A 26,800-nucleotide genomic window follows, 5' to 3' on the forward strand; every position below is an offset into this window, starting at 1 on the left:
GCAGTTGGCTGTAGGGAACCGGCGATTTTGGCCATCCAAGGGGCCAGGATCCAGGGTCTTTGAGCAGGGTGCTTCCTTTGAGGTCTTGAGGGACTGGGGCGGGTTTGTATGTGGGCTCTTGCAGACCAGGCTGTACCTGTGGGTGGGGTTTATGGTCATGGCTGAGGGGGTCCAGGTGTCCAGCTCAGACCAACTCCCACAGCAGTTTGTAGATTAGCTCAGCCCCCGCAGCGCTCGGGACAGACGCTGAACCCCCTCACGCCTGGCCTCCTTCTGTGGTTTGGCCTTTTGGGCATCTCTTTCCTACCCACAAGACAGGCTGTGACTGGGGTCTGTCGCACATTGTCTGGGAGTGAGGCAACTTAGCTTCCAGTCCCAGCTCTGCGGCTCAGTGGCTGTATGGTTGACCAGTTCCCCACACAGCTGGCGGGGATCCAGCTACATCCTTGAGATCACAGAGCCTCAGCCTCCCACTCAGGTCTCCCGCTGCCCACACTCCAGCCTTGATCTGCAGCCTGATAAAGGCTGGGCCGCAGGCAGCAGCGCTCAGTATGCCTGGCTCCTCTGGTGTTCTCGCCAGTGACCTCCGCAGAAGCCCTGTGGCCATGACCCAACTGCTTCTGCTCATTGTGGCTCTCCTGGCCCTGGGTCATTTGCCTCCAGGTAACTGACTTGCTGGGCCCCTTAGGGCAACTTCCTAAATCAGTCTGTTCCTCAGTTTCTTAATCTTTAAAATGGGGTTCACTCAACACATATTTTTTGAAAAATATTTACTGTGAGCCGGCACCATGACCACTGCTGGGGATCCAGCAGGGAAAGAAAACCAGGCCCATCCTTTCATGGTGCTGATGTTTTAGACAGAAAGAAACAAATAAACACATAATATGTCAGGTGGTGATAAGTGCTTAGAAGAATAGAAGCAGGACCAGGGGTCGGTGTGGTATGTGCATGTGGGGGGTGGGTGGGGAGCTGATGGGGATGGTCAGGGGAGGCCCTGTGTGAGTTGTTTTTGAAGTTATTATTTTGAACAACTTGAAATTTACATGAAAGTAGAGAGAATAATATAAGGAACAAGGTGAGTTTTTTTTTTAAACATTTTATTGTAGAAAAATGTAAATTTATGCAAGCATAGAGAATAATGTAATGAAAGTTTTTTAAAAAGACCTTTTTAATTTAAGAAAACGCCAATGTAAATTAAAAAATAGTATGAAAAACCCCCGTGTACCTTCACCCAATCTCAACAATTGTCGACTTGAACCAGTCTTGTTTTAGGGAACTATTGCGAAGTCGGTCTCGGGTATCTTAACCATTTTGTGTAAGGTCGGTTTGAGCAGAGATCTGCCTACAGCGAGAATACTAAGACCTTCACAAGCACCAGGAGGCAGGAGGATGACCGATGTGTCTGAGGAGCAGTGGGGAGGCCAGTGCGGCTGGGGTGGGGGTGCACCAGGAGAGAAGATGAAGTCGAAGAGATGAGGGCAGTGGGGATACAGATCACGTAGGAGACAATAGCAACTCTGGGTCTCAGGGTCATTGGAAGGTCGAAATGTGATGCTGTGTTAGGAGTAGTCGTAGGAACTGCCCTCACCTGGGAGTCAGGGTCTTGGGTTCTGGTTCCAGAACTCACCGCTTCCTGACTAGGGAAAGTGGGATAAGTCGCTTCCTTTCTCGATCTATAAAAGGAGAGGTTTGGCCATGACTGAGCCCTCGTTGCTCCACGTTCTACGCTGTCATTCCAATAATCTCACTTTCCATTTACTGAGTATTTACTATGTGCCAGGCACTGTGCTAGAATGATTAAGGCCTGCATGATTGCCCCCTGAAAGGGAGTTATAATGAGGAATCTGAGGCCAAGGTCACTCAGCTGGGAAATGGCAGAGCTGGGATTTGGACAAAGGGGGTCTGAGCTGGGTTCACACCATGCTGCCTTCTTCCGAGTGTGGATCCTTCGCCGTGTAGAGATTTTGAGCCTAGTCTGTCTCATTCTAAGATTCCCTACCTTGGCGGGATGGAAGGTTGGCTGGTTGACAGGGCAGAATAACACCCATGGGTTGGTCCATGTGAGGGTTCCATGGGATCTCTCTCTCTCTGTCTTTTTTTTAAAGGAATTATTTATTTATTTTAGAGAGAGAGCAAGAGAGCATGGGGGGCAGAGGGAGAGGCAGAGAGAGAACCCCAAGCAGACTTCCCTCTGAGCCCGGAGCCAGATGCAGGGATCATGACCTGAGCCAAAAATCAAGAGTCAGATGCCCAACTGATGGAGTCACCCAGGCGTCCCCACGGGATCTCTTTTAATCCAGGGAGAGGGGGGGAAGCCTTTCCCCTCAACCTCCCACTCAGCCCCAGCTGCTCTCTGCCTATCTGGGTCACCTGTCTAGAAAGAATGCTATAGCAGACAGGCCTGCCTGAGTGGCCTCTCTCCTCAAGTTTGCACACCTGCCCTAATTGGCCATCACCACATCCTGATGGTTTCCTTCCGGGCGCTTACCACAACTCTACTAATTGTATTTATTTCCTAGGGTTGTAAGTGCCTTTCCTTCTGGAAGCTCCTTGAGGGCATGGACCTTGGCCCATCTTGTTCATTGTGGTATTCCCAATGTCCCGTGTTTGTTGAATGAATGAACGAAGGAGATGCCTCATGCTGTGACCGAAGACCCTTAGAGGGGGTACAGGACCTGTTCCTCCAAAGCCCTACTTTTCCATGGCCCCTGGCTAGAAATTCCTGCACTTACATCAGACAGGTCCCTGTGGGTGCCATGCAGTTTATGTCATGGTTATGAGTGTGGACTTTAAAGCCCAATTACCTGGGTTTGAATCCTGGTTATGCTCCTTAATGACTCTGTAATCTTGGGCAAGCTTGTTAACCTTTCCGTGCCTCAGTTTCCTTATCTTGTATTATGGGGATCATAATAAGACCAACTATAATTGTACAGTGTTGTGATGAAAAGTGCTTAGAGTGTACCTGAGCAGGGGGTGAGCTAACCTGGACAAGAAATTAGTTTCTAGGGGCGCCTGGGTGTCTCAGTCGGTTAAGCATCTAACTCTTGATTCTGGCTCAGGTCGTGATCTCTGGGTTGTAACATCGAGCCCCATGTCGGGCTGCAAGCTCAGTGGGGAGTCTGCTTGAGAGTCTCTCTCCGTCTCCCTCTGCCCCTCCCCTCACTTGCTCTCTAAATAAATTAAAAAAAAAATCAAAAAAAGGAAATTAATTTTTAATTTATAACCAGTGGTCTAACCTGTGACTTGTGGGCTAACCTGGACTGGAATCTGTGGGCTCATTTGTAACTAGATGTCTCACCTGTGACTAGGGGTCTAGTCTGTTCCATGTAGTCTAACCCCTTGACCTGTGGTCAGAGTTCATGTCCTGTGGCCTAAGTTATCACCTGTGGGCTGTTGTATGACCAGTCATCCAACCAATGACCAGAATGCTAACAAAAGACCAGACCTGGGCTCTGATGTGGGTCCTGTGGCCTAACTTGGGGTCAGTGGTTTTATCTGTGACCCGTGGCCTGTGCCTTGATGTACGGTCAGAGCTGGGAACAGCGGTCTAACCTGCAACCCATGGGCTGCTCTGTGACCTGTGGTCTTCCTCTGCGTAGGGAGAAGTGAATTTAAGCGGTGCTGGAAGGGCCAGGGCGCCTGCCGGACTTACTGTTCGAGGCAAGAGACCTACATGCACATGTGCCCAGATGCCTCCCTGTGTTGCCTCGCCTACGGAGCCAGACCTCTGGCCTCTAAGCCTGAATAAATATGTGTAGCGGGTCCTGGGGCTGGCACGCCTGCTCTCCAATAAACACCTGCCGCCACCTGTCTCCTCTTGCTGTTTGCTCAGCCCCGGGCGGGGTGTGGGGGTGGACCAGGTCCTGGTATGGGAGGGATGGAAGGATGGCTGGTGGAGGGAGGTGAGGTGCCCGGGCCGAGTGGGTATTAATGACCTCAGTAAATGGCTCCAGCCTGCCTATAATATCCTGTCTGCTCTCTCCAACTCCAGAAAAATTACTCGATCTCCGTAAGCATCCTGGGTCTTCTCTTCCATAAAACGGGGATAAATTATAATATTAGGAGATTTGGACTTTATAGAAGGGATGCAAAAAGGAGGTTAGAGTTAATCGTAACAATATGAGTTAATAATAATAATGAGTTAATTATAGTGAGGATTAATAATGGTAGAGGTAATATACTTTGGCATTTTGAAAGGCAGGCCCTCGAGAGTGGCAGGATTTCTCTAGGTTCCTTTATCTCCTATTTTAGCATTGCAAGGGCCTGCCCAGGTGGAAATGACCACAGGATTTCATGAAAGCAGTTTTCACGTACACAGGGAAAGCAGAGAGAGGAGAAGTGGGCCTCGGCCAGGCTCAGGGAACTGTGGGCAAGGGAAGGCAGGGAGAAAACGTGAGCCGAGTCAGGGAGGTAGGCGGACAGACTGACATTGCAATCACCCAGCATCAGGACTGGTCTGGCTGAACACAGAGGTGGCTCAATCTGCAGGGGATTATCTGGGGTTAGGCGGCAACCACATCAGGGTGGACATCTTGGGATCCTGTTGGGTCCCATATGGCTACCAAAACTTCAGGCACCATGTCATTGTTTAAAGCAGGAAGCAGGGGGAGGGTTGGATTGAGCTAGACTTTCACTTTTACCAGGAAAGCAAACACTGTCCCTGGAAAACCCCTCCGCAGACTTCTGCCTCCTTCTCACGCGCCAGAGCTGTGTCCCATGGCTACGGCTGCTCCCGGTGGTGTCTCGGGGAGGCTGGGAAGAAGGTATTTGCCTGGATAGTAGACGGACCTGGGGCTGGGGGAAGGGGGGAAGGGAGACCCCTACTGTTGACCCGCCTTGTCCTGGGGCAGAGCCCAGAAAGGGGCAGGCACGGTCAACAAGTACAGAGGGGCTCTTATCCACTGTCCTTTGAGACTTTTCAGAGAAGTTCAGGGTGGTCTTGGAGTAAGAGAAAGGACCCTGCTTGGCCTGGCTAAGAAGAGTGGTGTTATTCAAAATACTTAACAGGCCGATGAGCCTCAGGGCTGGGGCAGAGTCTTGGAGACTAGCTGCTGTGTTAACCCTTTAGTTTCTGCTACAAGAGGGACCTGGGAACGTGCCTGAGGCAGCTAGAGTGGAGGAGGCCGTACCGAAGGGTCTTGGGCAACAGCTTTTTACCAACCAGGAGGGAAGCACTGAATTATTTAATAACAAAGCATACCCCCCGGAGTATCAGCCCTGCCTCTGTACCCCCCCTTAGTTTCTGGGTGATCTAGACGTTGAACTGATGGCCAGTGGGACTGTTTTAGGACCCAGTGTGGTGGGGATGAGGTGGGCTTGGTGTTGGGAGCCTAGACAGAGGACAAGATAAGAACCCCAGAGCCACCATTGTGCGGTGCGGTGCTGTTAGCCAGTATCTCCACTAGGCCTTGATGAGTCAGGAAGAGGCCTGACTGGTTCACCAGCAACCAGCTGCGGCTAGAAAGCCAGTGGATGTTTCCAGTGACATCCAGATCCCAGCAGACGCCAGCCGGCAGCTGACCATTGAATCTCCTCACTCCTAGCACAGCCGTCATATTGGGGAGGAGCCGGGGAGGAGAGAAGGAATCTGGAAGCCTGAGCAATTATACCAGAGAGACTGAGTCTCTCTGAATTCAAGAAACCTCAAGAGAATATTTAAGTTGTTGAATTAGACCAAATTTTAAACTGGAGGCAACTAAGTTTAGCTCTGCCCTCTGACCCCTGCCCTCCGCGGTGTTCTGCAAAGAGCGAAGAAGCTGTTTTCTCGGCTCCGCCCCAGACACCGTGCGGGGGAGTCTGCGACCTTGTTGCCGCGAAGAGGGCGATGAGCTCGAGGAGTGAGGAGTCGGGTTCAAGTTCGTACGCAGCTCCGCCCCGTCCAGGCCGCAGGCTGTGCGAACAGGGCAAGTCACCACCTCCTCCGTGAAACGGGGGTGCTGGCTCTGAATGCGGGGGGCCGCGGGGTCCGATGCGATCCTGGGGGGCTTTGTAAGCGCTCGGTAAAGCTGTCCCTGAGCAAGGGGCGCGCCGCTGGCCGCCTTCTTCACACATTTCAGGCTTCAGAAAATCTGCAAGAACAATGCAAAGAATTCCCACAGATCCTTCACCCAGTTTCCCCACATATTAACGTTTTACCACTTCTCCCTCATCATTTCTTCTATGTGTGTGTGTCTATAAAAAATATAAATATACGTGTGTGTATTTGTCTGTATATCAGACATGAACCCCTTTATGCCTAAATACTTCAGTGGTTTTTTCCTAAAAACAAAGGCATTTCTTACATGACCACAGTGTAATGATAAAACTCAGGACATTCGCATGACAAAATTCTATTGTCTAATCTTCAGATCTTGTTCACCTTTTACCAGCTCTTCCAAATAGGTCCTTTCTAGTAAAACAAAACCTCGGGATCACATAGTCCGCTCAGCTGTCGAGTTCCGTTGATCTCCTTTAACCCGGAGCAGTCCTTCCGCGGTCGTGACGTTGACGTCTTTGAGGAGCCCAGGCCAGTTATTTTGTGGAACTGCCCTCAGTTTGGGTTTGTCTCATGTTTCCTCATGACTGAATGTATTCAGTCATGCATTTTTGGCAGGAATACTCCAAAAGCAATGCCATGTTGCCCTCAGAGCGTCGTGCTGGAGGCAGCCATCACCCTTCTGGGGGCTGAACCAAGACCCAACAGTCTGGACAGTTTTTTTGAAGCTCACACCTCACATGTGCAGGGCTGTTTCCCACCCCGCACCCTAACAGACCATCGTCTAAGCCTACATCTCATCTCCTAAGTCATATGAATACACCTAACAGGCCAAGGAGATGAGACAATTCTAGGTGGAAGGTTTCTCAAGGTACTTCACAGATGAGGCTCCCAAGCTCAGAGAGGGAAAGTGACTTGTCCAAAGCCACACAGGTCCCGAGACACAGAGCTGAGACTTGAACTTAAATCTTTGGACTTCAGGTCAAGGCTTCTTCCGAGACAGAACGATAGCCACATATTGGTATTTTGGATGGTGGACGATGGACAGGCCATCATGAAGGGGAAGGTTTGGGAGGAAGAGAGCTCCCTGGTCCTGGAGGTATGCAAGGTGAGCTAGGGGGCTGGGCAATGCTAGAGAAGGGATTTTTGCTGGGTGTTGGCATTCAGAAGTACTACTCCAGAGCACAAACATTCATTCCCCAGAGTCACTGAATGGCTGAGCTAGTGATAACAATACTACCAGTTGGTCATTAGTAAGGACCAACTGCTTTACACACTTCATCTCATTTAATTCTCATAGTCATGGTACTATTATCCCCGCCTTTTCTAGAAGGCAGCTGATGCTTTTAGTGAAGCAAGTTGTCCAGGTCATACATCCAGTAAATGGTGGTGCTGGGACTCCACTCTGGTCCTCTGACACTTGATTTGATCTTCCAGACTCACCCTGACTTGTGTTTTTAAAATAACATTTTTTTTTCTAATTGTAAAAGTAATATATGTTCATTGGAGAGAACTTGGAAAACAGAACCACAGATAAGAAAGCAAACATCATCAGCATTTTCACTACACATAAATATCCACAAATAAAATATATGTCAGATGTGATTTGCAAATAAGAAGGAATAAAACTGCACATACTTTTTGGTGTCCTGGTTTTTTTGGTCTTTGTTTTGTTTTGTTTTTTACTTACCAATGTATCATGAGCATTTCCATATGTGCTTAGCTAGTCTTCCAAAACAAGATTTTTAGCACTAAAATGCCTCCCAAAACTTCTTTAAAATTTTCCAATTTTTATTACTTGAGTAGAATGGTTAGAACAGATTGTAGGAAAATAAAGCATGGATGCGCTTCAAAATATTTACCGCTCTCATAAACTCTGTTAGCTTTTTAAAAAAAGATTTTGTTTTTATTTTATGTTTTTAAGATTTATTTATTTATTTAAGAGAGAGAGAGCATGAGCAGGGGAAAGGAGCAGAGAGAGAGAGAGAGAGGGAGAATCTTAATCCCTGAGATCATGACCTGAACCAAAATCAGGAGTCAGATGCTTCCCCGACTGAGCCACCTAGGCGCCCTTAAAGATTTTATTTTTAAGCAATCTCTACACCCAATGTGGGGTTTGAACTCACAACCCTGAGATCAAGGGTCACGTGTCCCCCTAACTGAGCCAGCCAGGCGCCTCCCCCCATTAGCTTTTGTTACATATTTTCTCAAGATAGAGATACCTGTATATTTTTTAAAAGTTACAAACCTGTGTGTGTGTGTGTATACGATTATATACGTGTATATACTATTCATATATATAATATTAATGTATAATATATAATATGTATTATATTCATATATATATACACTTTAAAAAAGATTTTATTTATCCATTTTATTTTTATTTTTTAAAGATTTTATTTATTTATTTGACAGAGAGAGAAACAGCCAGCGAGAGAGGGAACACAAGCAGGGGGAGTGGGAGAGGAAGAAGCAGGCTCCCAGTGGAGCAGGGAGCCTGATGCGGGACTTGATCCCAGGACGCTGGGATCACGCCCTGAGCCGAAGGCAGACGCTTAACGACTAAGCCATCCAGGCGCCCCTTATTTATCCATTTTAGATAGAGAGAAAGAGAGGCAGAGTGGGTGCCCGAGCTGGGGGGAGGGCCAGAGGGAGAGGGAGAAGCAGGCTCCCGAGCAGGGAGCCCGACACTGGGCAAAAAATAGGGCACACTTCACAAATTTGTACATCACCCTTGTGCAGGGGCCATGCCAATCTCCTCTGTATCGTTCCAATTCTAGTAGATGTGCTACCAAAGCGAACACTATATACATTTTCATAGAAATTCTTCTATTAGAGATTAGAGGAGTTTTTGTTCCAGGGGCGGGTGGATCCCTTCGGGCTTACAAGAAAGGAAGAGAACAAGGGGGTGATGAAGGCAGGTAGTGTAGGGGGTTCGGGGTAGGATTTGGTGACTCCCTGCTCCCTTCCCCACCTGGCTTTTCCATGGCAGAGTGTTGAGTGGAATTGCTTATTGTACCAGGGCTACCTCGAAGTCTGAGAGCCGGGCAACAATCACGTGTGGCCCAAATGATCCTTGACAAGGGCTCAGGAAGGCACCTTTCTGGAGACTGACGTACAGAGTGAGCTTTCTTCCATCAGTGGAACACATCAGGCTTCTCTGGTGATACAAAGGAAGTTATCGGTTATGTGTACGGGCTATTTCCTTTCTTCTCTTTTTTTAATTGAAAAATAGACTTATTTTTTTAAAATGTATTTTGTTTATTTATAAAAGATTTTATTTTTTTTAAGTAATCTCTACCCCTATATGGGACTCAAACCCACAATCCTGAGATCGAGAGTCACACGCTGCTTCCTGCTTCACGGACTGAACCAGCCAGACACCTCTTATTATTTGTATTTTCATTGGGGTATAGTTGATACACAATGTTACATTAGTTTCAGGTGTACAACAAGTGTAACTTTCATCTGTTACCATGCAGTGCTATTACGATACCGTGGACTATATTTTCTATGTAGTACCTTTTAATGATGGGCCATTTCTATGAAAAAGAAGTATCTCTCCAGAGTGGAATCCCATAACACAGTGGGATGCCTTCATTGCTGTGTGCAGGGGAATCGAGGCAGTCCCCATCTCTCATGCACACAGCCACTGGCTCCAAGAAGGATTCTTCCGGTTTATTTGGACTACTATTGCTCATATTTGCAATACATATATTAGACAAAGGACTCATTTCCAGAGTATGTGAAGAGCTCCTATAAACCAGCAAGCAAAAGACAATCTAACAATATAGTGGGCAAGTATTTTAGAAATTTTCCAAAAGTAGGTATACAAATGGCCAATAAGCCCATGAAAAGATGTTCAAAATCATTAGACATTAGGGAAATGCAAATTAAAACCATAGTGGGATACCATTGCACACCCACCAGAATGATTAAAATAAAGAAAATGGACCAAAGTGAGTGTTGGTGAAGCTATGGAGCAACCGGAATGCTAATTCCTTGCTGATGGGAATGTAACATGGACAACCCCTTTGGAAGAACAGTTGATAAGTAACTTTTATGAGTTACTTATAAAATTAAATAGAAATACGTGTATATATAGAGACTTCTCTATTAATGTTTATAGCAGCTTTATTTCTAATATCCCATAACTGGAAACAACCCAAATGTCCAGCAAGGGACTGGATAGATTGAATTCCATCCATGCTGTACAATACTAACAACAATAAATAGTAAACAACAATAACAATATGCTGATACGCACAACATGAGTTAATCTCAAAAACATTATGTTAGGCAAAGAAGCCATATACAAAGCTGTACACACGGAATGACTCTATACCACGTTCAGAAAGGCAAAGCTTTGATTTAAAAAGTAAGAAGGGGTGCGCCTGGGTGGTTCAGTTGGTTAACAATGTCCGACTCTTGGCTGTGGCTCAGGTCATGATCTCAGGGTCACGATCTCGGTGTCTTGAAATGCGCCCGTGTCAAGCTCTGCCCTCAGCAGGGACTCAGCTTGAGGATTATCTCCCTCTGCCCCTCCCCCTACATGCAAGGGGACGAGCTCTCTTTCTCTCAAAAAAATAAAAATTCAAAAAAAAAAAAAAAAGTAAGAAAAAAATTGAAAAAAAAACCCCAAACCCTGAAACAACCCGTTTCTCCCTTTGCCTCTTCTGAGCACGCTTAAACTTGGGTAAGTTATCTGTGCTTCTGATGCAGCTCCATTCATCCCACAGAGACACACGGGAAAGGACTCTTAACGGCAGATGGATGATTCTCAACGGGAAGACACTGCCCTCTAGGGGTGATTTTTGGAATTTGCTGGAGGCCTTTTTCTTTCTCTTTTGATAGTCAAAATTAATGGAGTCTTTACTGAATTTTAGTAGGCTGGGGACCCGGGATGCAAGATGGCATGCAATGTGTGTGACTGACCTGAAAAATGAAGTATCGATCCATTTCCCAAACAAAATTCAAATATCCTGCTAGACATTCATGCAGGTGAGAAACCCATTTATAATTCTCTGAGCCCAGACTGTAAGGCTGTTTTGCAGGTTTTTTGTTTTGTTTTGTTTTGTTTTGTTTTGTTTTGTTTTGTTTTCATATTGAATTTTCCTGGAATGAAACTACTGTGTAAATCAAGAAATGATTATACTTTGTTTTGGTTAGAACTTTACCCAAGCTGTTTACCATTTTGGAAAGTCGGGATACAGAGAGCAAACTCTTGGGGTGGTATTTGAACGGTGCATATGGCGCATGCGTCTGAGTCCGCGCTTGTAGCCCTTGCGCTCGTGCTATGTATAGGTAACAGATCTGACGTTTTTCATTATGTCTTTGAGTGTATTTACACATCAAAATGCATATTATTCTAAAATAGTCTCTTTTCTCCTTTATATTATAGTTAGGGCTTAATTAGATTTTTTTTTCTTGCAATTATGTGAGTAGATAGGTTGCGATATTTATGAATTTTATTTTAGGGCAGAAAGGGGGCACTGCAAAGTATTATAAAAAGGAGCATTGCATCTAATAGGACTCTGGGAATATCGAGCCCTCACCAATAGATTAGTGGGACCTCATGAGGGGATAGAGAGAGGGGCCTAGGTTCCCTTCCTCAGAATTCCACCAGAAAGATCCACGTTTCATTGATGCCTATTTCTCCCTAAACGTAGGGGCTGGTGTTTCACAAAGCAAGAACAGACCTATTGCTCCCTACAGAAGTTTAGAGCAGGGATACACGGAAATGTGAATACAGGGAACACTGCCTGACCCAGCCATATCCACTCTTGCAGCCCTGCTCACAGCCTTGACTTCGTGACAGTCATATGCAGACCAGGAGACCACTCTCCCCCATGCTGCAGACACATTTGATTGGACAAGAGGGGGGCACCTCCCCAAGCCAACCTAATCCTATAGGCTAGCCAGTGACCTACGAGGTGGGTGGGGACAATATGAACTGCATCAGTCAGATTCTGTTTCAAGAAATTGGGAACAGAATTGGGAAATACAGAGAATAAGCAGTTTATAATTGGAGTGGAAGCTGAAAAGATGCCTTAGTAAAGGCAAGTTGGGGGCGCCTGAGTGGCTCAGTCATTTAAGCTCTGTAGTCAGCTCAGGTCATGATCTCAGGGTCCTGGGATCGAGTCCCATGTTGGACTCCCTGCTCAGTGGGGGGTCTGCTTCTCTCTCCTCCCCTGTCCTTCCCCCCACTTGTGCACATGCTCTCTTTCTCAAATAAACAAATAAAATCTTAAAAAGAAAGTCAAGTTGGAAGGGGGGTGGGTGGGTGGTGGGAGGCGGGGTAGAGTAAAGCATAGTTTGAGGAAGCAGAAGCTATGAATAAGTAAAAGAGATTGGAGGAAAAGCAGACAGCCCTCCACTTAAATACATAAATTGTATTTATGGAATATTGTGTATATACACAATGGAATTTACTCAGCCATCAAAAACAATGAAAACTTGCCATTTGCAATGACGTGGATGGAGTTAGAGTATTATGCTAAGTGAAATAAGTCAGAGAAAGACAAATACTTTATGATCTTACTCATGTGGAATTAAAAAAGAAAACAGAGAACATATGGGAAGGGGGAAGGAAAAAAAGGAGAGAGGGAAACAAACCATAAGAGACTCTTAATGAGAGAGAACAAACTGAGGGTTGATGGAGGGGAGGTTGGGGGGATGGGCTACATGGGGTTGGGCATTAAGGAGGGCACTTGTGGTGAGTACCGGGTATTATATGTAGGTGCTGAATCACTGAATTCTACTCCTGAAACCAATATTGTGCTGTATATTAACTAACTAAAATTTAAATTAAAAAGCAAATATTGCTTTGGCCAATGGGATTTAAGAAAGCATGATAAAAGAAGTTTGAAAGCCCTGCATATTGGGACTTACCCTCTTAGACCGAGCTATCTATGTAAGAAGCCAAGGTTAACTTCCTTGAAACGGAAAGGTCACATGGACAGAGATGCAGTCATATGGGTGACCCCAGGTGAGAATATGAGAACCGCTCAATTCACATACAGAAATCTGAGAATGAATGAATAGCTATTTTAATCCATTAAGTTTGGAGTGATTTGTTATGCAGCAATAGAAAAACTGTATTTTCTTGGGGCGCCTGGGTGGCGCAGTCGTTAGGGGTCTGCCCTCGGCTCAGGGTGTGATCCCGGCATTCCGGGATCTAGCCCCGCTTCGGGCTTCTCCGCTGGGAGCCTGCTTCTTCCTCTCCCACTCCCCCTGCTTGTGTTCCCTCTCTCGCTGGCTGTCTCTATCTCTGTCAAATAAATAAATAAAATCTTAAAAAAAAAAGAAAAAAAACCTGTATTTTCCTGTGTATTAGATTAAATTACTCATCCTTTCAATCTTTCCCTCTAATTTCTTTAACATATTTATAATAGTTATTTTAAAGTTGTCTGTAAATTCTTTTTTTTAAAGATTTTATTTATTTATTCGACAGAGATAGAGACAGCCAGCGAGAGAGGGAACACAAGCAGAGGGAGTGGGAGAGGAAGAAGCAGTCTCATAGCGGAGGAGCCTGATGTGGGGCTCGATCCCATAACGCCAGGATCACGCCCTGAGCCGAAGGCAGACGCTTAACCGCTGTGCCACCCAGGCACCCCTTAAAGTTGTCTGTGAATTCTGACACCTGTGCCATGTTTGGATTTGCTGCTGTTGACAATTTTCATTCTTGGTTATGGATCCTATTTTCCTTCCTCTGTGAATGTCTTCTAATATTTTTCAATTGTGTGCTAGAAATTGTATTTAAAAGAACTACAGAGTGTAGAGTAAGTGTTGCCTTCACTCAGGGAGAGCATAGCCTTTTCTCTGTTGGCCAGTCGGTACTGGCTGTTAATATAACTTTGCAAACCAAGATGACAGAGTGTTCTCGGTTCTCCGTGGGCTCGCACGCAGGTACAAAGGAAAATTGGAGAATTTCAAAGTAGTGATTTATTATTAGATGATCACGAGGTTACAGAGATTAATAATGTAACTAATGATGGCTACTAAGAGCACAATAGAATTACCGAGAACAACCTGAGTTAATCTCTGAAAATGAACCCCCTCATGCTGTAAGTCTGCTACCTTAAAGAATTCTAGAAACATAAGGATACATAATCATACTTTTCATTAGCTGACGGAACAATGATATCATCATATCCCACATAGATTCCAGAAGATTCCACAGCACACTTGTGAGACAGTGAGACTGAAAAAGGCAAATACTGTCTTATTATTATTATGAAAATATTTTGGTGTCTCCTGAAAGGGGATTTCCTGAGAACTGCTGGGGTAGGCTCAGAGGCGCACACAGAGATCAGCCACGCGTGTTTATTGATAGAATTTAGGAATCCCCTGGACTCAGACTCAGGGCAGCTCCGTCTGCATTTTCATGGCTTCAGGCTTCAAAGAACTTAAAATGGCCATAGCTGTTCTCTTGGCTGGAACTTGGGCTTCACACAGCACAGTTTATTATTTGTGCAGTAAATATAGACCCTTTCTCTCCTGGAGCATTTCTGGCGGCATCTGCCGTGAAGATTCCAGCATTTTTGGGTGCCTCCTGACGCAAAAAAAGAAAGAAGAATGGAGTCTCAGTGTCAGCCCTGAGAAGACATATTAAAGCAGGTGTGAGAGAGGGCCCTCAGTCTCCCTTGCCTTTGACTGTTGGGTTCCTTTTTCTATCCTTCCCTTTTTAAAAACCGTGGTAAAATACGAAGAACATAAAACTTACTAGTTCAAGCATTTTAGTTTTTTAAAGTTTATTTATTTACGTAATCTCCACACCCAATGTGGGGCTCAAACCCATGACCCTGAGATCAAGATAGCATGCTCCTCCGACTGAGCCAGCCGGGCGCCCCTCAAGCATTTTAAAGTGCACAGTTCAGGGGTATTAAGTACACTCACCATGTTGTGCAACCATCAACGCCATCTAGTTCCAGAACTTTCTAATCGTCCCAAAAAGAAATCCTGCACTTGTCTCCCCAGCCCTGGGCGATCACCAATTTGCCCTCCTCTCTATAGATTTGCCTACTGTGGATATTTTATGCCAATGGAATGATATAATATGTGGCCTTTTGTGTCTGGCTTCTTTCATTTACCGTGTTTTCAAGGTTCATCCATACTGGTTCCTTTTTGTTTTTGTTTTTGGTTAATGTTCCATCACTTTCTTCATAATTTTATTTTTGTTTTGTTTTGTTTTCGCCAAGGCCTATCATTAAGAAGGTGGCTGTACTTAGTTATTTTCATTAATTGTAGTGAAATACACGTAACGTAAAATTTACCATCTTAACCATTTTTAAGTGCGCAGCTCGGGGGTGTTAAATGCATTCGGCTTGTGTGTAGACAGCCATCAGCAGCAGCCACCCGCCTAACTCTTTTCATCTTGTAAGACTGGGACTCTTAGACTCATCAAAGAGTAACCCCTCTTCTCCCCTCCCCTGGAGCCCCTCGGCAACAGCCCATCCATATTGTTTTTGGTGCCTTTCCTGTCCCGGAATCTTGGCCAATCAACAAATTGCAAGGTCTGCAAACACAGCTCCCTAAAGAAGTGTTCTGACAGTTTTGGGGGTGGGATGGCACCCGTGGCCTCAACCCAGAGGCACACGAATCCGGGACAGCTGTGGTATTCCAACCACAAGTTTTGGAGCAGTTAAAGACGAAGTTCTCTACTGAGCCAAACAAGGACCTGTACCCTTCTCTGTTCTGAAAAGGCCCAAGCCTGCTCTGACTCAGGTCCTCAGGGGCTCGGGCAGCCGAATGAAGCCTGGAAGCTCTAGTTGCGTGTGTTAAACCATTTGGGGGGGGGGCAGTTTCAAGCCATGACTATTCTCTATTTCATTAATTTGCAAGTTAATTGTAAGTTTCATGAATTTGTAATCTTTATTATTTCCTTCTTTCTGCTGTAGGTTTTGACCAGGTTTATTTTATGATCAGGAGTAAGCTTTCTTTGAGATGATCTTTTGACCAACACAGGGGAGACTCTCAGGGGAAATTCGTGCTTCAGTGGAAAACGGCATCTTCTGGAGCTGGGGTTCTCAACGGGGGTGATTTCGCTCCTGAGAGGATGTTTGGCAATGAAATGTGTGAAGACATTTTTAGTTACTGCAACTGGGGAGAGGTGCTATTGTCAATGAGTCGGGAGAGGCCAAGGGTTCCGCTAAATACCCTACAATGCATAGGACAGCCGCGACGAAGATCGACTAACCCCAAACAAACCCCCAAACTCTGTCCCTCTCCTTATAGCGCCGGAAGGTCTATAATCGCCGGTAGTATCAATAGTCCTTGGTCCGGGGAGATCGCAGTCTTCAGAGTTACCTGATTTTGGTTAGACAACAACTCAATGAGCTGTTGAGAAATAACAGTAGGGCAAAAATGATTATTTCTCTGCATTCGCAAGTATATTCTGTTGTATACTCCTTCTCCTCCCCTGCACTGGGGGGGGGAACAAAGCCAGTTTCTATTTATGCTTTGATCCAGTTATAAAATCTGCCTTGCTCTCTCATTATGAGTTAAATAAAGTCTTTAACACATGTTCATATGTATATATATATATATATATATATATATATATATATATATACATATATATACGGGCCAGGAGTTTGTTTTTTTTTTAATTATCCTTTAAAACTTCTTTTGAACCTTGAGCAAACTGCCATCACAAGAACTAGGTTCTGGAAAAATATACTGAGAGAAATCTGATGTGTTATGGAGACACTAAGATGGCTAACTGGTGTTTCTGGACCGTCGGAAATGGAGCTTGGTAGAAAATTCGACCCATCACAGCAAAGAAAAACTATAAACTCTCCTTCTTCCTTTTTTAAAGAAATCTCTACACCCAACGTGGGACTTGAACTCACAGTCCCATTGAGAATCACGTGCTCCACTGACTGAGCCCAGAAACTGGTGCCCGGAAAACTTATAACCTATTCTTTTTTTTTTTTTAAGAGTTTTAATTAATTTATTTGACAGAGGGAGAGATGGCCAGCGAGAGAGGGAACACAGGCAGGGGGAGTGGGAGGGGAAGAAGCAGGGTCCCAGCGGAGGAGCCTGATGTGGGGCTCAATCCCAGGACTCCGGGATCACGCCCTGAGCCAAAGGCAGACGCTTAACCGCTGTGCCACCCAGGCGCCCCGACTTATAACCTGTTCTAAGACAACACTGGTGGAGAAGTTTTAACCAATCAGTGAGGGTAGCTCCAGCGTATGTCCCACTTGCCAGCCTTGTAACCCTTGGAAAAACAGTAAAAGTGGGACACGAAAAGGACCCACTGTCTCAGGGACTCTATCCAGCTCGCTAAATCTCAAGGATTGGAATCTGTACTCACTACCATCTGTCTTTTCTGTGGAGGGCTAGATGCTTCTCCTTGCCAGAAAGCAACTGTGTTTCTTGTGACTAAAAACAATTGTCGTTTGTCTTTCCTATTTGGGAAAGCCTATCTGCCTTTGTCATGACTGAGGTGCTCTTTTTACTGGGGCTTTAATTAAGGAATGGCAATTTTGCAAAAAATCATGCCATCCTTATCATTCTCAACCCTCAGAAAACACAGAACTCACCGTAAGTTAAAATTAAAACTTGCTAAACTGACAGAAGGCCCTGAAGAGCCCAAGTGACTCATCATTTGTTTGTGGGTCCAAAGTTTACTGTTTTCTCCCCCCCTCAGCAAATTGTGGAAGGCCACGATATCTTGCCTCTTTTTCCTCTTCTTTCTGTACAATTGGATTAAGTTGGAACAATTTATTCCCTTTTCGGGAGTCGAATGCTTCCTCTGGAACTCAGTGGTCTCACGTGGTGATGAAAAGAATTGCGTGAAGAAGCTGAAAAACTTGGAATCAAGCTAGATGGGCTTACTAGCCTTGGGAGTAGCTTTTATGCTATGGCAATTTCTAGAGAAACAGTCCTGAGGGCACTGGAGAAGTTCAGTGCAGCTCCTGAGTTTTCCACGTGATCATTCGTGAAGTCATCGGAGCTGCTGACAATGTCACTAAAAATACTACCATAGTCTTTTGCCAATTCTAGGAGTTCCAGAAAACCATTGTCCATCACCAACTGGCATTGGACATCATCCTGCCGTCTGAAGGAGCCACATGTGGAATTGCTGGTAATGCCTCTGCCACATTTGCATTTCTCAGAAACCTTCCTGGTGTGTGTGTGTGTGTGTGTGTGTGTGTGTGTGTGAATATATCCGCGTAAGCAACCAAAGCAAACCAAAGTATTTGTTGAGTGATCAATATAGTCTGACCTCTGGGACCCATGAGTTTGCTTCTGGTGGCTTTTCCTGGATATTCCCATGTCCTATCATGTCTAATCAAGGTCACTTTGAATAGGAAGTATTCATATGAATTCATGAGGTATTTTATACGTATTCAATGTGTTCATTTTCCCACCCAGCTCGGTCTACTAAAATGATGTGGAATGGAGGACTAATCTGTAGGACTATCTCTAGCACCTAGATCACGGTTGTGAAATACCATTTTCCTACTTAAAAAAAAAAAATCAGCGTTTCTCGAAGAAATGGGGATCTCAAGATCTGGGGCAGGAATTGTACAAGATGAGCCTTGAATATCTTGTCACACCAGATAACCACTTATGAACCAGTGAACCTCCTTTTGTCACTTCACAAAAGGACAAAATCTTAAGTCACATCTTTCTGAAACTTTGTATTAAAATCATATGGGCAGGACTGGAACATTACATCCTTTTCTGAGGAGCCAGTCTTTCAATACAGAAAAGTATCCTTGATTTCAGAGCCAAGGACGGAGTGTCAGAGAAGGGGTTTGAGATACGAAGTTCCACATCGCTCTTAATTTTGTACTTTCCATGGAAATGGAACCCTGAATCCATTTCTCAGCCTTGGCCTGGTGTTAATCCCTTTACGCATGAAGTCTATCCAGCATTGCTTCACAGAGAAAGACACACACCATATGATTTCGCTCCTAAGTGGAATTTAGGAAACAAAACAGATGAACACAGGGGATGGAAAAAAAGAGAGAGAGAGAGGGAAACAAACCATAAGAGACTTTTAACTATAGAGAACAAAGTGAGGGTTGCTGGAGGGTTGGTGGGGGAGACGGGCTAACTGGGTAATGGGCATTACGGAGGGCACTTGTGATGAGCACTGGGTGTTGTAAGTAAGTGATGAATCACTAAATTCTACTCCTGAAACTAATATTACACTGTAAGTTAACTACAGTTTAAATAAAAACTTGAAACAAAACACATAACTTCATTTACATTTTACCTAAACTCTGTCCCTCTCCTTAAGCCTATAAAACCTTATCTGTTCCTTCTTTTGCCCCACGGTTCCCTCCTTTGCTGTGCCAAGCTGATATGTCTAACTCCGTCAGACCGCAAGTGCGTCTCTTGCGGTGTCTGTAAGCTGGACCTTATCGCAAGGAAACGATCCCAGACTAGCAGGGATATATGTAAAATAAGGCTACCACAAGCCAAAGATGGGACAATTTGAATTTCCGCACTAATAAAGATTGCAATGAATGAAAATTCATCAAATATATTAAAAACTATTTTGTCACATTTGGGGGATGATAGAAAAAGAAATCGTTATCTTGCAGGTTCATACATACAGGAAAATCACCAAGCATTCATTCTGTCTTTCTTATATAAACTGTCCCACTGAGTAACCACACAGATGATGAGTGTTTTTATTATTTTAGTATAATAAATTTCCAGGGAACTAGTGAAAATCATATAAAATAAAGATGTGTGGTTTTGCACACCCCCATTTCCCTGTGTTCCTTGTCTTCTCTCCATCGGATACCACTACAAACGCTATTGTTGTAGCAGGTCGAGACGAGGAAACTGACACGCCGAGCCTCAGAGCCCCTTGCTGGAGGTCACGCAGTTAGCAAGTGGGGGGGCATTCTGACCCGCGTTCTACCCTGTGGTGAGTGGTGGGTCAGGCATCTGCCCCAGGCAGATACAAGGGCTGAGGTCAGCTTGGTGGAGGAAATTCACGCATTCTGACCCTGCGGGAATGTTAGGTGAAAGCCCTGGTGTGGGCAGAAGCTTCAGCCAGCCGAGCAGGAGGAACGGAGAGCGAGGCTGCGGGCGGTGGGATGGGCAAGTCTGACCACGGCCCGAAGCCGGTTAGCCTTCCCATGGCTCCCTCACCTGGTAGTCAAGGCCCATCAAGACCTGGACCTTGAATGCTTCCTCAGTTTCCCTTTCGCCATGCCCCTAACTCACTCAATTGTGCGCCAGTTTTCTGAAGGCGCCACGCTCTCTCCCACAGCTGGACATTTCTTTGCATGAGCTGATTTCTGCCTGGGACGCCCTTCCTACTTCCTTCTCTTCTCCTTCCCCTTCTAATCTCCACGTACTTCTCAGGACTCAGGGTATCCCGGTCAGGAGGACTCTCCTGGCTCTCAGGGTGGGATGGTCCCTTCCATGGGCAGCTCAGATCCCTAGACTCCCTGTGTCACAGCTCATGTCACTCTGGGTTGTACATGCCTTTATTGTGTCCCCCAGTGCCATTGTCATTCGTCTCTGTGGTCCTGGCCTCCCACTCAGCGTCTGGCACTGAGGCAGCAACGGTGTATGTGATCTTTACAAAGCCTAGATCATTCCGGGGACTATTTTGTAAAAGGTCGACGCCTGCCCTCTTCTTCCTGCTTCCCCTTCCGTTCTTTCTCCCGCGCAAGGCCACCTGCATCTGCTTCCCGAGAGAGCAGAGATGGACCGGGTGGCTGAGCCAGAAGCTCTGATGTCGTGGGGGGCAGCTCAGCTCTGGCACCTGCTGCGGGCGAGGCCGCCTCTTCTACGTGCTTCCAAAAGGCGAGCTCCCGAGGCCCGGCAGCCCACCCTCCCGGCCTGGATTCCGGGACCAGGCCTCGGTTTCCACACCCTGCCCCTCCCGGAAGAGGTCCAGGTTACCTGGTGTGAGCTGGGACAAGAGCAGCAGTGCAGCCAGAGTCAGCAAAAGGAGCTTCATGGCTGGAAGTGGCCCAAGGTGAGGCTGCAAGTCCGAGGCGACGGCAAAGCGAATGGGGCAGGGCTCCGGCCTCCCCGGCTGGAGGTCCCTTTGTTCAGCCGGAACGATGTCAGCCTCACGTGCCCTCAGCCGCCCACGGCTTTGGCCCCCACGCTGCCGGAGCCCAGGGTCTGCAGCCACCCACTCCGAGCTGGCCCGCCTCCTGTGGTCATTTGGGCAGCCGTGGTGGGGTGGGGTGGGAGGTGGGGGCAGGCACCCCGGTCCAAGGTCCTTCCACCCACTCTAAGCTGCCTGCACCGAGCGACCGCCAGGGGGCGCCACGCACGTGGAACGCAGAAGGGCCGGGGAGACTTCACCCAGAAGGTACCAGCACCTGCGGGTGAGCCCAACCTGGCGTCCCAGGCAGAGGAAGTCCGCCCTGAGGCTTACGTTGGGGTTGAAAGTGAGAAACATGATGTGACTGGAGGGAAACCGGGAAAACGGTGGTGAGATGAAGCTCCCAGCACCAGCCTGTCCGCGCCCCCGCCCCGCGGGGTCCCAGTGCCAACGGCGCCATGCACCTGACCCCCGGGGGCACGTCTTCGGGACCCCGCGCTGAGCCCCTCCCCAGAGATCCAGGAACCAGCTGTTGAGGTCCCTCCTCTGAACGCCCAGGCCTGGAAAGCCCCTTGTCTCCCTTTCGTTCCTGTAGTAACTATTCTGTTTTCAGGGTCCTCTTGCTCTTTCAGTCTTCCAACAACGTGTGACCAATTCCCTGAATTAAATATCCTGTGTGGGGGCACCGGGATAGCGCAGTCGTTAGGCGGCTGCCTCCGGCTGGGGGCGTGATCCCGGCGTTCCAGGATCGAGCCCCACATCAGGCTCCTCCGCTATGAGCCTGCTTCTTCCTCTCCCACTCCCCCTGCTGTGTTCCCTCTCTTGCTGGCTGTCTCTGTCAAATAAATAAAAAATCTTAAAAAAAATTAATATCCTGTGTGGCTTCCATTTCCTGACTGGACGCTACTTGTACAGACGTCAAGGGTGTAAAAGCATATATAGGATTTAAAGACAAAACGACTCCAAAACTATTTCTGTAGGGGCAACAGAATGAGGAGGTTGAAGACTGAAAAATAGGAGAAATAAGGAGGTCAGGATGTATAAACAACTTTGTTTTAAAAAAAGATTATTTATTTGAGAGAGAGAGAGATCGAGCGATCGTGGTGGGGAGACGCAGAGGGAGAGAGGGAGACAGTCGCAAGCAGATTCCCTGCTGTGTTCGGAGTCCATTGTGGGGTTCAATGACATGGGGCGGGATCCCAGGACTCCCAGATCAGGACCAGAAATGACCACTTGAGCGGAAACCAAGAGTTGGTGGCCCAGTCAACGGCGCCACCCAGAGCCCCCTAAACAACTCCTTCTAAAACCTTGATGTTGAAGAGGAGACAGTGGGGAGGAAGGACTCAGTGCCTAAAGCCTAGAAATCCCCCATTGTCGTGTTCGCTTCCATTAAGGAGGCTCATCTCTTTTAACGATGTGTTCCTTGAGGTTCGGTCTGGGCAACAGCAGAACTGTCATCGGTATTATGGGCCAAGGAATTTCTTATAAGAATTAAACTCAGTCGGTTAAGTGTCTGCCTTAGGCTCAGGTCATGATCCTGAGGTCCTGGGATCAAGCCCCGTGTTGGGCTCCCTGCTCAGCAGGGAGTCTGCTTCTCCCTCTCCTGCCACTCACCTGCCTTGTGCTCTCTCTCTCTCTCTCAAACATATACATTACAAATCTTAGGGAAAAAAAAAGAAAATTTCTGTTATTTTAAGTCACCCAGGTTGTGGTCCTTTGTCATGGCAGTTCTAGGAAATGGCTACATCATCATATCAAGTTTATTATTGCTAAGACACTAATGTATCTTTAGGTGTTTATGACCATGAACAAGGAACATTGTTGTTTCTGCCCCAGTGGAAACATCTGTGCCCTTGTTCCTTCTCCTTTTCTAAAGAAAAACAAAATCTGCTACAGGCCATTTAGGTACGCAAACTTTTTTTTTTTTTTAAAGCAAGAAGTTTATCTAAACAAGACGTTTGACTTGAAGGGGAGACTATCTAGGATTCATTTTTTTTTAGAGTAATTTATCCCTACTTAAAGACATTGCCTTACATGTAACAACTACGTACAAAAACTTTATAACATTGTCCTTGGTTTTACAATGATGAAGGAAAAACATTAAAATTCCCCAATCAGACAAGGGATGCAAGGATTTTTATGTTGTTCTTTTATTGTTAAACAGTGAGAGAAAAATAACTTACTGAAATAAAAAGATAAGAGCTGAATGAACACGCCACGAATGGAGAGAGGGGTATTTTCATGGACGCAGTATTTTCCCCATCCCATCTCCACTTGGTGTCGACCAAAACGTACCGTTGGCCATTTAGTTAATGAAAATGCAATAGGCACGCACATGGTTACTGTATGTACCATAAGGAGTGGGGAAGGGGCAAATGAAAGAATCGAGAAAACTGTATCGCAGTAGTCAGGATGTGGTGGAACCAAGTTGCGGTTTTCTCGTTGAGAATGTCTTCTCGGTCTGTAGAAACAAAGTTCTGGAGTAAAGTAACGGGTTCCCTTCTTAGTAGACACCTGTCTGCTGCTGGAACACATCAGGGGTATCTTCATCCTCCATTTCCAGCTGTGCAGGTGTGTCTGTTTCGTGGATTGGCTGCCCATGAAATCGGAATCTGATCTGCCCCATTGACAAGCCCCGCCGTGGACAACCGGCTTTCATGAGTTTACTAAGTGGCGTGTTGCCTTCTGCACCGCAGAACCATCCTGCCCCGCCACCTTCAAGTTCATAGGATCGTTGTTCTCAGTCTTCACTCCTTCCTTGGGCTTTTCCTCAGCCATAGCGGGCGCCGGAGTCAACTCAAGGGTCGCTTCCCCAAAGAGGCCCCAGGTCCTCACCGATCGAGCACCCAAGCCGCACCGGGAGCCGCAGAAGGACAAGGCGGCGGCGGCGGTGGAGGCAGAGGGCGCGTGCGCGTGGCAGGCACGCCAACTTGTAATGTATGCACTCGCTTTCTTTTGGACACTGAAGACATGAAAAAGAAAAAAGTATTGCATGCCCTAGCCCATCTGCCCCCATCTCGCACTCCAGCCAAAGAAGTTGTCAAAAAAGAGAACATTTCTGCTGCTTCTTTAAAAGCTTGAATAGGTATTGCAAGAAGACGTACTAAGCGTTAATGCTGAGCAAGCTGAAAGTGGGAGCCTGGCGTGCTGTGGACGACACAGAAACCTCTAAGGCTGAGTGAATGTCATTGTGGCTGGACACAGCATCGAGAGTCTTCGAAGCCAACTGTGAGAAGAGACTGTGGGCTGCTGTTGGTAGTGGTAACGAGTGGCTGTGTATAGCTTTTCCAGAAAGATACTCAGGCAGGGGTGCCATCCTTAAAACGTTTACCTGGGTCTCCAACACCACCTTGGTGGGGGGTGCTGGTGTTGTCAGAGGCAGCATCTGCCAGCCACCACAGGTGCACTGGGGGAAGGCCTGGGAGCCCATGTGGCACCTAAAGATGACGATGAGACCACTAAGAGTCACGGGCAGGCAGCCTGGTCTTTACCACAGACATGGGAGTGCCAGCCTCCTGGGACTCCTCAAAATACGGCCACTCTCTCCAATCAGGTTACCAGAGATGACACGTATGGTTTGTTCCAGACATTGCATTCCAGACAAAAGTGAAAGGACAGGATCAGGTATTTGTTGAGAAACCAGATAGATGGTTCCCTGGGACAACTCTGGCGGTGGAGATTTCCTTTCCGAGCGGCGGGGGGCTGCTGAAGCTGTTGCCGAGCGGGGCGCCGAGGCTGTGGTAGGAGGGTGTCTCCCGTCCCCAGCCGGGTGGGGGGCACTGGCCCGGGCCCTCCGTCGAGGGCAGTGGAGAGTTGAGGCCGGTCAGCTGCTGTTCCGTCCATTCCCACCTGTGAGGTTGTCCCAGGACTTCCAAGTTCCTCAAGGACAGATGAGCAATCCCTTCTCAGTCACGGTGGGCATCCAGTGCTGGCTTCTTCGTGGGGCTCCTTTGTGGGTGTTTCGGAGGCATAGTCTATATTGTTCCCCAAAGTGATGGTGAGCTCCCTGGCTGACTTCTTATGATTCTTCCAACTCCTGCTTCTGGGAACTTTTTGCCTTGGCAGGAAGCCCTCTTCTGTAGAGGGTGTCCCATCAGGATGGTTTGAGCGTGAACGAAGCCCTTCATATGAACAATAGTAACTAGACTCAGTGAGGGTGCGTTGGACCCACTTTCCTCGGGAAACGTCATGGACTCCTCTTTCGGCCCATCCGGTACCACACGCTGCACACAATTTACTTCCCCAGCCCTCTGTGGGGACGTCTAGTTTGCTTCTAATTGTTGGCATTGTAAGCAGTGCTGTGATAAACACTGTTGTTGTTCTAACCCCGTTATTATTTACAGTAGTCAACTTCATTCAGGGAAGCGGAAACTGCCAGATATTTCAACCAAGAGGACTGGATAGAAAGAATTGGCTAAACAGGTATTTGAGAACTGACAAAGGGAGAGAGGATGTTGAAGTGACACAAAAATAGTAATTGCTGGAAGCAGCTCCAGTCCCAAGGGTTGAGGGACTACAAGGAGGAGGTTGGGAGTATTAGCTTGGACAAGAGCCCCACAGGGTCGGGACCTAGACCTTGAGGGAAAGGAACTTTCTAGCTCCTACAGGTACACCTGAGATCTGAGGAGATGCTTTGCAGATGGGGGACTCTGACCTACGAGGAGGGGCACCAGACAGTGGATGCTGTGCCCCTAAGAGAACATACAGAGGCCTGTGTTGGGGTGCCTGGGTGGCTCCATTGTTTAAGCACCCGACTCTTTTTTTAAAGATTTTATTTATTTATGTGACAGAGAGACAGCCAGCGAGAGAGGGAACACAGCAGGCGAGTGAGAGAGGAAGAAGCAGGCTCCCAGCAGAGGAGCCCGATGTGGGACTCAGTTCCGGAACGCCGGGATCACGCCCTGAGCCGAAGGCAGACGCTTTAACAACTGCGCTACCCAGGCGCCCCAAGCACCGGACTCTTGATTTCGGCTCAGGTCATGATCTCAGGTCGTGTTGGGCTCCACACTCAGCAGGGAGTCTGTTTGCGATTCTCTCTCCTTCTCCCTCTCCCCCCCCACACCCCACGTGCATGCTTTCTCTCTCAAATAAATAAAATCTTAAAAAAAAAAAAAAAGACCTGTGTTAGGAGTGCGATTCACAAAATGTGGAAAACTCAGTAGCAAGAAAGCAAACAGCCTGATTGAAAAAGAGGCCAAAGATCTTAACGGACGCCTCACCAAAGGACACGTACAGATGGCAACTAATCATATGAAAAAATGCTCCACGTGTCAGCGAGGAAATACAAGTTAAAACAACGTTGAGATCGCATTAGATGCCTATTAGAATGCTTCAAGTCTGGAACACCGACACCGCCAGATGCCGGCAAGGGCGTGCAGCACGTTGCTCGTGGGAGTGCAACACGGTACAGCCACTTTGGAAAACAGTTTGGTGGTCTCTTACAAAACGAAATCCACTTTTTTCAGAAGATCCAGCAAACACGCTGTGTGGTATTTACCCAAAGGAGTTGAACACTTATGTTCACACAGAAACCTGCACGTGACGCTCAGAGCAGCTCGAGCCGTAATTGCGCAAACTGGGGAGCAACCAAGATGTCCTCCCGTAGGTGGATGGATAACTGAAGGGGTGCACCAAACAGCGGATGTTATTCAGGGCTAAAAGGAAAGGAGTTCGCATAGACATGGAGGAATCTAAATGCGTGTTACTGAGTGAAAGAAGCCAACCTGGGAAGGCTGCGTTCTGTATGATTCCAACTACAGGGCACAGGCAGAACTATGGGGACT

At 46.9% G+C, this 26,800-nt stretch overlaps 2 protein-coding genes, 1 non-coding gene and 1 pseudogene across 3 annotated transcripts; 1 reads left to right on the forward strand and 3 right to left on the reverse strand.

Moving 5' to 3' along the window:
* The first annotated feature begins 605 nt into the window (after positions 1-605).
* DEFB124 (defensin beta 124) lies at positions 606-3,748 on the forward strand. Its single transcript, XM_045810126.2, has 2 exons — positions 606-663; positions 3,600-3,748. Exons 1-2 carry the CDS (start codon positions 606-608, stop codon positions 3,746-3,748), a joined length of 207 nt encoding a protein of 68 aa, XP_045666082.2.
* Positions 3,749-8,674: 4,926 nt separating this feature from the next.
* LOC123801006 (U6 spliceosomal RNA) lies at positions 8,675-8,781 on the reverse strand. The gene has a single exon (XR_006782081.2). It is a non-coding gene; the product is annotated as a U6 spliceosomal RNA (small nuclear RNA).
* A 5,122-nt stretch (positions 8,782-13,903) lies between these two features.
* On the reverse strand, positions 13,904-21,182 carry DEFB123 (defensin beta 123). The gene is made up of 2 exons (XM_045807326.2): positions 20,864-21,182; positions 13,904-14,531 (listed from the first exon to the last, which is right to left on the reverse strand). Exons 1-2 carry the CDS (start codon positions 20,919-20,921, stop codon positions 14,386-14,388), a joined length of 204 nt encoding a protein of 67 aa, XP_045663282.1. The 5' UTR covers positions 20,922-21,182; the 3' UTR covers positions 13,904-14,385.
* A 2,332-nt stretch (positions 21,183-23,514) lies between these two features.
* Positions 23,515-24,070, reverse strand: LOC123800444 (small ubiquitin-related modifier 2 pseudogene; annotated as a pseudogene).
* Between the last annotated feature and the right edge of the window lie 2,730 nt (positions 24,071-26,800).

Source organism: Ursus americanus, chromosome 22 (assembly GCF_024610735.1).
Source record: "Ursus americanus isolate L20-20 chromosome 22, mUrsAme1.1.p, whole genome shotgun sequence".
Taxonomy (NCBI): Eukaryota; Metazoa; Chordata; class Mammalia; order Carnivora; family Ursidae; genus Ursus; species Ursus americanus.

Excerpts from the sequence above, each read along its gene's own strand:
- DEFB124 (XM_045810126.2), top strand. The coding sequence starts at position 606 with ATGACCCAACTGCTTCTGCTCATTGTGGCTCTCCTGGCCCTGGGTCAT. Across the intron at positions 664-3,599 it reads CCTGGGTCATTTGCCTCCAG|GGAGAAGTGAATTTAAGCGG; the intron begins GTAACTGACTTG and ends TCCTCTGCGTAG.
- DEFB123 (XM_045807326.2), bottom strand. The coding sequence starts at position 20,921 with ATGAAGCTCCTTTTGCTGACTCTGGCTGCACTGCTGCTCTTGTCCCAG. Across the intron at positions 14,532-20,863 it reads CTTGTCCCAGCTCACACCAG|GAGGCACCCAAAAATGCTGG; the intron begins GTAACCTGGACC and ends TTTTTGCGTCAG.